Source organism: Larimichthys crocea, chromosome XIV (genome assembly GCF_000972845.2).
Source record: "Larimichthys crocea isolate SSNF chromosome XIV, L_crocea_2.0, whole genome shotgun sequence".
Taxonomy (NCBI): domain Eukaryota; kingdom Metazoa; phylum Chordata; class Actinopteri; family Sciaenidae; genus Larimichthys; species Larimichthys crocea.
Window position 1 is genome coordinate 10,507,029 of NC_040024.1, and position 9,315 is coordinate 10,516,343.

At 45.0% G+C, this 9,315-nt stretch overlaps 1 protein-coding gene across 3 annotated transcripts; it reads right to left on the reverse strand.

Annotated features, from left to right (window-relative positions):
- Positions 1-331: 331 nt before the first annotated feature.
- sf3b2 (splicing factor 3b, subunit 2) lies at positions 332-8,142 on the reverse strand. Of its 3 annotated transcripts, none has more exons than XM_027287825.1 (21): positions 8,068-8,142; positions 7,846-7,892; positions 7,088-7,138; positions 6,485-6,715; positions 6,152-6,202; positions 5,160-5,342; positions 4,969-5,080; positions 4,771-4,859; positions 4,439-4,663; positions 4,235-4,357; positions 4,061-4,141; positions 3,749-3,976; positions 3,513-3,662; positions 3,331-3,420; positions 2,804-2,911; positions 2,600-2,707; positions 2,253-2,395; positions 1,908-2,009; positions 1,695-1,794; positions 1,410-1,601; positions 332-689 (listed from the first exon to the last, which is right to left on the reverse strand). In XM_027287825.1, the coding sequence occupies exons 1-21, from the start codon at positions 8,069-8,071 to the stop codon at positions 618-620; spliced, it is 2,490 nt and encodes an 829-aa protein (XP_027143626.1). In that variant the 5' UTR covers positions 8,072-8,142; the 3' UTR covers positions 332-617. The 3 variants fall into 3 exon arrangements, with proteins under 3 accessions (XP_027143626.1, XP_027143625.1, XP_027143627.1); XM_027287824.1 differs by having other exon boundaries at positions 4,771-4,862; XM_027287826.1 differs by lacking the exon at positions 6,152-6,202 and having other exon boundaries at positions 618-689; positions 4,771-4,862.
- Positions 8,143-9,315: the final 1,173 nt, after the last annotated feature.

The following is a 9,315-nucleotide window of genomic DNA, read 5'->3' on the forward strand; positions in this document are numbered from 1 at the left end:
GTAATGAAGCCTGGTCTGGTTTTATTCTTAAGCCAGTCTTCATTTGGACAGCGGTCCTGACTACAGCCCTGATCAGAATGAGCCTTTAAACATGTGTAACCTGTAATCGCACAACACTTAAGAGCCCGAAATAGGTTTTAGAGTGAGAGCTCCTTTGCCTCTTTTTAGCCGAGTCACTCCGCTTGTGACTGAATCAGCTGACTCAGACTTGGCAAACGCCTCGCGTTTTACCAGCAGCGCCTGATTATTTCCTCGCACGAGTGAACGCTTACAGTAACAGTCTCCACGTCGTCGGGAAATCTAATTAAAGCAGCAGGGGCGGCACACAAAGTTGTGAACTCCTGTCATCACTTCATTTATTTACAAAAAAAAAAAAGACAAAAAGGACAAGATTACAGTGAAAAAATAACCAAGACGTCGAACAGAGGAAATACACGGCAGCGTTCTCGCGTCACAAAAGCGTCGTCTATTTATAGTTTTCTTTCTTTTTTTAAAAAAAGGAACACAAACATGGTTACTGCTACTGGTCTAATCAGATGATTGGCGTTGCAGTCTGCGTCCTGTGAAGTTAAAACCTGTGCGGGGCTCTTCCTCTTTCCTTTCCCGTCGTCTCGGCTCTAGAACTTGAACTCTTTGTATTTCTTGGCACCGCCTCGCGTGTCCTGCGGCTGGGCCTTCCTCTTCTTTTGCTGTTATGGTGACGAGCAAACAAAGAGAGAGAGGTTATTAATGACAATAACGGTTGTAAACCACGCTGTGTCAGCAGCCTCCCACTTTCCTTCAGCCTTTAAATAAAACACGTGCAGATTTATTTCCACTGCTTTACTTTACGGCCGTTATCTACGCTCTCCTCAGAGGCAAACAGACCAAACTGTAACTTTACCAGAACATTTTCACATCTTACTCTGTGAACTAATTATAAACAAACCAGAGATGGTAAATGTAGGAACAGCAGAAAGATTAACCTTTGTTTTGTTTTGTCACATTTGAAATGAAGTTAAATTGGACGTTAAGCTCGTCTTAATTCGGTAAAAGTTGAATTCAGAAGCTGCTCAGTCGTATTTTTCGGTTTAACAAGGACAACAGGTGTGAGACTATTTACTTTAGGTTGTATTTATCGCACTAAGCGTCGTGAAGTGGGTTTCTTCAGTCATGCCGGCCGGCTTTGTTTTTGATTTTTCAAAGATTGGTTGATAGATTTAATTGAGTATTAAGTGACCGAGCATAAACACGCCCAATTCAAAACCAATATCAGAAACATTTACGTTTTATGCTCAGTACAGATTTGAGTTTCCAGCGGCTGACTTGACTTTAGAAGCATTTATCTTTTCTAACTACTTTTATAAATTTCTGCTGGAAACATAACCTTAAACCAATCAGACTTCTGGGTTGATCCGGTGTCTCTGTACCTTCTGTTTGGCAGCGTGCTCAGCCACCATGTCGCTGAAGTCTTCCTTCTCCACCTGGGCCTGCTGCTCTCTGACGTGCTCCTCGTACTTCTGCGTCATGGCCATGGGGTCGAGCTCCAACTCCTCCGGAGCCAGCGCCACCTCTACGCCCTGCGACTCCTGCCCTCCGCCCGCCTTACGCCCCGCCATGGCCTTGAAGAAGAGGGAGAACAAGAGGATGGTTGAGACTTGAATCAGATTTGGACATTCACACTCACACATCTGAAGCTGGCAGAGTCGTCTCACCCCCGACACGTCGTAGATGTGTGTTGAGGCCATCATGGCTGCTCCGACGGGGCCGGTTCGTCTCTCTGGGAGCACCGTGAACAGCTGAGGCGTCTCGTTTCTATGAACAAACACTTATATTAGCAAACACTAATGATCTATCCCATCAATAAAACATTTCTCAGCAGGAGCACTCATGTGGGAGTAACTGGGAAATTAAAAACGGCAGCTCACCCGTCCATGGCCTCCTCGATCTTCTTCTTCCTCAGCTCGATCAGCTCTGGGGTCTCCATGCCGGCGGGTACTGATGAGAAGCCTCCAGGCGTGATCAGCCCACTGAAACGCACAAAATGAGACGCAGTTCGTTACGAGTTTATCCAGGCGTGTCCGTCTCCGTGTGCTTGTATGAATATTATTATAAACGGAGAGGGAGGATTGGCCTCGATCATCTATGCCTACACAAAACAGACGAGTCGACTCGCCCCATTTTAATTCTAACAAATCCTAATCTTAAAATGAGTAACCTCTTGTTTCCTTTTTAAGATTCTGTCAAACTTCTTGACTGTCGACGTCACGTACCTGTCCGCCGGCGTGAAGAATCCGGTCTCGTCCGGCTTCTCCTCGTCGCTCTCCTCCTCCTCCTCTTCCTCCGATGACTCCTCGTCCGAAGGCTCGAGCTCTCCCCACGGTGTGTGATCCACCTCCTCCTCCTCCGCTTTGGCCTGTTGGCCGTGAAAACAAAACAAAAAAAAGACACGTTCGTCCATGAGTTGGGTGAATTTCGAAGCTCGTGGGGTTCGAATTTCAGACGTTTCAGGAGATTTTGATGTAAACGAATACTCGTAGAGTAGATTGGAAACATTTTTAATCAGTGGTAACATACTGTATAATTAGTTATATGTGTGCGAGTGTAAGACGTTACGTACCTGGAAGTCTGCAGCGTTGGTCCCGAACACGTCACCGTAAAGAGGTTTGCCCATCTCGTCTACCGGCGGCTTCCCCCAGCCTCCGGCGTGATAACCGAACGTACAATTCTAACAGACAAAGAGAAAAATCAAGAATTAAAGACACTAATAGATTGTTTAGACTTGTTTTGTGTTAAAAGTCCGCGGCATGAGAAGTCGTCTTACGTCCGGGATGGGGGAGTTGAGTCCGGGGATCTTGAGATTCGGGTAGGACGGAGGAGGGCCGTACCGCTGCATGGCTATCAACCAGGGAGGAGGCACCTTGTGGGCGTTCTGTGGAAGAAGAAACAGACGACGTGAGCTCAGTGAGTTTCCTCACTTCGTGTTTGAAGCACTCCTTGAAACAGAAACTCAAAATCCGACCCAGCGCTCATTTATTCACGTCGTCTGCAGCTGAAGTTTGAACGGATGCATTTTTTATTGCCGTCTATCTTTATCTCAGCTGTCGTGTTCCTGTCATTGTTGCTGTGTCTGCTCAATAAACAAGTCTCGTCTTGCAGGAGGAGATTCATTTTCACAGTGTGTACATTAATCAGTGCGGTAACAAGAACCGACTACAAAGTGAGCAGCACAATAAATCAGTACCGGAACCTTCACACTGCTCAAGATGTGCTCGTGTTTGTGTATTTTTAAAACTTTAGTTGTGGTTTTATTGAATAATCAGAAGGAATTATGACGTTAGTGGGTCTTACGGGTCCAACGGGCATGCCCAGAGCGATACGCAGCTCGTCGGACAGATCGCCCGGCTTCTTCTCCTTCAGCCGAGTTTCAAACTCTTTTCCCTGCGGAGACACAAACACACACAGCGGGTCACTTCAGGACTTCTCCACCAACAAGATTTTATGGAAAGGTTCAATTCTCAAGGCTCTCGTACCTCGTAGTAAAGGTCTCCGTGGATGGTGAGCTTGGGTTTGATCTGCCACTTGAAGAAGGCGTCGTGCAGCTTCTGGTAGTCGATGTCGATCTTCCCCATCTTGGGTCGAACCTTCTCCCTCATTTTGGTTTTCATGGTTTTGGCGTCCTCCTGTAAACGCGGGAAATAAATCAACTTCACGGCTCGCTGTGTAAAGAGCAGCTAGAAAATGAAGAAAGGTCCGCGTGGTGGCTCACCTTCTCCTGCAGGGCCTCCCTCATCTCCTGGATCCCTGTTTTCTTGATGAACTCGGGCAGCTCGAACGGAGGCTTCTCTATACCCCTCTTGCCCTGCAGGTACTTCCTTTTGAAGCACCAGTGGCGGGGTACTGGCACCGTGTTCCTGGTGGCCTTCAGGTGGACCAGCAGCTTGGGCTCCTGTGCCGTCACGTCGTGCATCTCCACCACATCTGGACGAGCCACCAGCTGGAGCGGGAGGGAGAACGGAGGTGAAGGTTAAGCATCGCGCCGGAAACCTTCTGTAATCGTGACCATTTGTCGCAAATTTACCTGCTTGAGTTCGGCCACAGTCAGCCTGTTCATCCTCCTCAGCTTCTTCTTTGAGAGTTTCGGTACATCTGGTCTGATTTCCTGCACAACGAAGAATGTTTGAGATGTTTAACACGTAAAGAAACGGGATTTTATTCTCCCTGTTCAGTTCTAAGCGGAGAGAAGGATTCAAACCTCGTCGCTGTCGTCGCTGTCTTTCTTCTCATCCTCGAATCCCTTTTTCCGCAGAATGGCCGTCTCCTGCTTCTCCGCCTTCTCGGGCTCCTTCTCCTTCTCTTTCTTCACGTCGTCGGTCAGCTAGAAAACAGGAAAGAATCGTTATAGGAAAAACAACAACAAAAGAGGATTTACAGTGAGTCACCAGTGTCCTGCAGTCACCTTGAACGCCTCAAAGATCCTCTTGAAGAAGATGAAGTTGGGGTCGTAGATCTCCGGCTCCTCTGTGATGTACTCGATCTCCACCTCTGACTCCTTCTCCTTGTCCTTCTCCTTCTCCTTGTCGCTGCCCTCCTCCTTTTTCTGCTGCTGCTCCGCCTGCTCCTTCTTCTCCTGGGCTCGCTTCTGCTTGCTCTTCTTCTTGCGGTTTCGGCGTTTGCGGTTTTTCTGATGGTTTAAAAACAAATATTCAAGATTCTTTGCAACAAACTATTGAAATATCACAAGCATAGAGCTGTCATGTTGCGTCTCACAGCTGCTGAGTGTTGACTCACGTCTTTCTTTGATATCTGGCTGTCGTCTTCCTCCGTCTCAGACATGACCGGTGCGGACGAGTTCATCTCTGCATCGTCATCTTCCTCCTCTTCTGAGACAGACAAATGAGAATATAAACTCCAGCGCTACCAGACAATTGTAATACATCTTCTTCGGCATGCAGAACAGTCTTAATCAGTCAGTCGGCGTGTACTGACCTGCGGGCTCGGTGAGCTGCTCCTGTCTGATCTCCTTCAGTTGGAGGATCTTCTCCAGAGCTTGAGGGATCTTGGGCCCGCTCGCTCCACGCTCCTCCTCGCTCTGCCAGGGCTGGAAACAAAACAACAACGTGTGATATCAATAAAAGAACAATCATACCCCCCTTTTAATACAACTAACGTCTGCTTACCTCTCGGTTATCTTCTCCTGGAGGAGGCGGCACTCTCTGTTTCTGCGTTGGCAGCATACTGACACCAGGTGGCAGCGGAGCGCGGGGATCGATTCCTCGCATCGGGCTGACAGTGGGCATGGATCTGGGTCCTCCCATCTTAGCCATCTCCTGCTGACGCTCCTGTTCTAGCAGCACAGCAGCCTGATATACAACAAGAGAGGAGGCGGAGTCAAACACAGAGACAAAGGGAAGGAGCAGAATGGATGGTGTGAGGAGACAGACGCCCTAAATGACAGGAGGGGATTATTTTAACTGTACATTCACATGAAAATGTACAAAGAGGTTTTATTTAATGATTTTAGTGACATAAAGGTAAATTATAAAACACTACAAGAACATTTCCTACAGGTGTTTTCAAGCCTTTAAATCTTAAGTGAAGCTCTGTCTGATGATCCATTATACAATCCTGATTCCAAAAAAATCCTTTTAGACTTAAATTCAGGACAAGAAATTGAGAAGGAGGCGACAGTATCGTGATCCGGTTTGGAAGGAGTGTCTTCGAAAGGCTCAAGGATGGAGCGAGGTTCATCTACGAATGGTCCAACAAGCTGAAGAACAACGTTTCTCGACGCACAATTTCAATGAATTTTGTGGTCCGTACATCTACAATCCAGAACTTCAACATTCAGAGACGCAGAAGAAGTTTTGGCAACATTTAACGTCCACTTCGGTTAAAAAAACAGACGTGATTGTATGAAAAGGACGATACCACACGGGCACAGGAAGACTTAGAAAAGGCCGAAGTTTGTTGCTGCTGAGTTAAAACTCTACCGCGCAAAGAGAAAGTCAGATGTCAAACAACATCTAGAAATGTGGCCAGCTTCTCCAGACAAAACACGTTGCGGCTGCCCTCCGTGCTAAATTTACATTTTTTAAAAAAGTTCCAGTTTCTTTGGAATCAGGGTTGTCGCTGATTTTATTTAACCGGTGGACTGTCTTGGTCGTCTCACCCTTTTCTGCTGTTCCAGGAGATCGTGTTCATCCATGACACGGGAATCACCCTGTGATACACAGACACAATTCATGACCGAGCAACAGTCAAATAAAAAGTTGACTCTGCGCTATTTTTCTGCATCAAGTCCTGCAATTTTTTCCAAAAAGCAGAAAGTTCTTGTTGCGTTGCTCCTACAGAGACTGTAAACCTCATAACGAGGAAGTTATTTAGTATCGTTTAAATAATTTTGATTAGTTATTTCTTGGGTTGTTCTTGCTTTGAGGACGTTTAACGGGCCTGTTTTCTTCTGTGCTTTGAAGTGATCCATGGACCGGCTGCCCGCCCTCACCTGCTGCTTGGCTCGCTCCTCCTGCTGTAACACCATGGCTGCTCTCTGCTGAGCCATCTTCAGCTGATCATCCTGCGACAGGCCTGGAGGAGGCAAACCCGGGGGCTCCATGCCCATGTGGATGCCAGGCGGAGGGGGCCCTCCGGGCATCATGCTCATAGCCTGGAGCATTCCTATACCGGGAGGCATGGGCGGCATGGGCATCGGGGGCATGGGTGGCATACCTGGCACCTGCACAGGAGAGAAGAGGAAGGTGTCAAAGTGAAGTGAGGCTTCATTCTTGTTATTCGTTTATTTATAAAACATGAATTTAATGTAGCCGTCAGATAACACTAGTGTTTACTGTAAAGTTGTGAACTAACGTAGTAAGAAACAAGAACTTATATAACCAGGTTTTACCACTTAGACAATCTTTTACACTTTTGTCAACATACAAGCTATTTGAAGATGATTCGAGTCAAGATATTAAGACAACGTGCCAAGAATCAACTATAAAAGTCAAACTAAATATTAAAATATTAAAAGGAATATCATAGAAAACTGCAGCACAGTAACAAATGTGAAGCTTCATGCGTTTTCAGTTTTTTTTAAAGTGACGTTCACCTGCGAGCCCATCGCTTTGTCATCGTTAGGTTTGCTGAGGAGGATTCCAGTCTGCAGAGAGAAAAGATCATTGCACGGACTGTTACTTTTGTTCAGTGAAAACAGGCACATGTCTGTTAAGTACAGTATTTTTCATATATTTTTTTTAAGAAAAAAATATATGAAAAAGGATCCTCTAGTTCAAAAACTTGACGTGATAGAGAAGTTTTTGGATCCCAAACCTAGAAATGAGTTAAAAACATCAGTCAGACCTAACTCGACTGTTCCCCAGTGTTATTGGCTACACGTTTGATCCTATAGAGGTGAAGATCTTTTTATTTTTGTGTCTCACAGGAGGTCTGAGCCTGATTTCTGTGTATTCATGTGTAGCTGTGTATCTGTATCTGTATATCTGTATCTGTATATCTGTATCTGTGTATTCATGTGTAGCTGTATCTGTGTATCCGTGTGTATCTGTGTATCCGTGTGTATCTGTGTATCCGTGTGTATCTGTGTATCCGTGTGTATCTGTGTATTCGTGTGTATTCGTGTGTATCTGTGTATTCGTGTGTATCTGTGTATTCGTGTGTATCTGTGTATTCGTGTGTATCTGTGTATTCGTGTGTATCTGTGTATTCGTGTGTATCTGTGTATTCCTGTGTATTCGTGTGTATCTGTGTATTCGTGTGTATCTGTGTATTCGTGTGTATCTGTGTATTCGTGTGTATCTCTGTATTCGTGTGTATCTCTGTATTCGTGTGTATCTTTTGTGCACTGACCTGCATCATGTATCCCTTCAGCCTGTCAATCAGCTCCTCTCTGGGACCTGATGAACGAACAGAAAACTTTATTCAGCGTCACATAAAGTTCCTGCACTGCTTTAAACACACACACGGTTTATAGTTTATAAATTATCGATGATAAAACACGGAGGCTAGTTCGCGTTAGCCGCTGTTAGCGCTCTCTCGGTCTTTCCCGCTCTTTTCTTTGTTTCCTCTCACCCATCGTTGGAGCTCCGAGCTCCCGCAGCTTGGACTGAAGCTCCGGGTTGCTCCATGAGTTCAACGCCGCGTCGATAGCCGTCCCTAAGTCGGCCGGTAAGGACTCGGTGCCCGGTGGTCCGTCGGTGCCATGTTGGATTTCTCTCAATGGGACAACGGCGGCGGCGGAAGACACGTGAGCTCCGCGCAAAGCATGACGGGAAGCTGTCCGCCGCAGTGCCTGCTGGGATATGAAGTCCGAAATAAGGGAGACTCTTGTGTTTACTGATGGTAGCCTCAAGGTGTCATTGTTGACTCTTGTATCTGACACTGTCAGTCCTGAAATCATGTTATTATTAGTTTATATATATATTATTAGTATAATAAAACTTTATTTTATTTATTTATAAGAAAGTGTATTATTATTGACCATGGAGAATTGGAGACACTCTCAAAGTTCATCAGAAGTGCCTGAGTCGTCTCGCATTCTGCCAACTCATCCTGGTGGTTCGACTTAAGTCAAGTCAAAGTCAACTTATTGTCAATGCTGCTATGTGTACAGGACATACAGAGCATCGAAAATTCGTTTTCTCTCTTGTCCAAAACAGTATGGACACAAGTATGTAAAAGATGTAAAAAGAAAGTTATATAAAATATATATATATATATATATATATAGAATGAAATATACAAATCTAAAAATATATACAGCAAAAGACATCTGTGAGGCAATATGGCATAAATATAAGTATGGTAATATGGCAGTATGGACAGGATTTACAGTTATTTACATTATACATGTGCAATCAACAATGAAATATTTGAACATTAGACTGTACTGTAATATAATAATTAGTATAATAAAACTTTATTATTATTATTTATTTATTATTAGTAACATAACCCCGTCTCTGAGTAATATGAATGAGATGTCTCACTACGGGATGCACGCCTCGCTGCAGACATCAGTGTTGTGGAGAAATTGCTGAAGTCAAAGGTCAATGGTGAAGTTAGAAAGGAAGAAAGTGTATTATTTATTGACGCTTGGCCCAAGGAGAATTAGAGACACTCTCAAAGTTCATCAGAAGTGCCTGAGTCAGTCTCGCATTCTGCCCAACTCATCCTGGTGGATCGACTTTAAACCCCAAGATAACACCACAAATACTACACACCCAGAATTACTCAAAGAGAATGTTTTTATTCATGGAGTCTGGAGACACAGATGTCTGTTTACGCAGATTGGAACATCAACAACAAACTATCTATTAT

What these genes read in the sequence shown, in the direction of transcription:
- sf3b2 (XM_027287824.1), bottom strand. An exon ending in TCCTGGAACAGCAGAAAAGG is followed by an intron (nt 5,343 to 6,151) that starts GTGAGACGACCA and finishes GTTGTATATCAG; the next exon opens with GCTGCTGTGCTGCTAGAACA. An exon ending in AGCACGCTGCCAAACAGAAG is followed by an intron (nt 690 to 1,409) that starts GTACAGAGACAC and finishes TCACCATAACAG; the next exon opens with CAAAAGAAGAGGAAGGCCCA.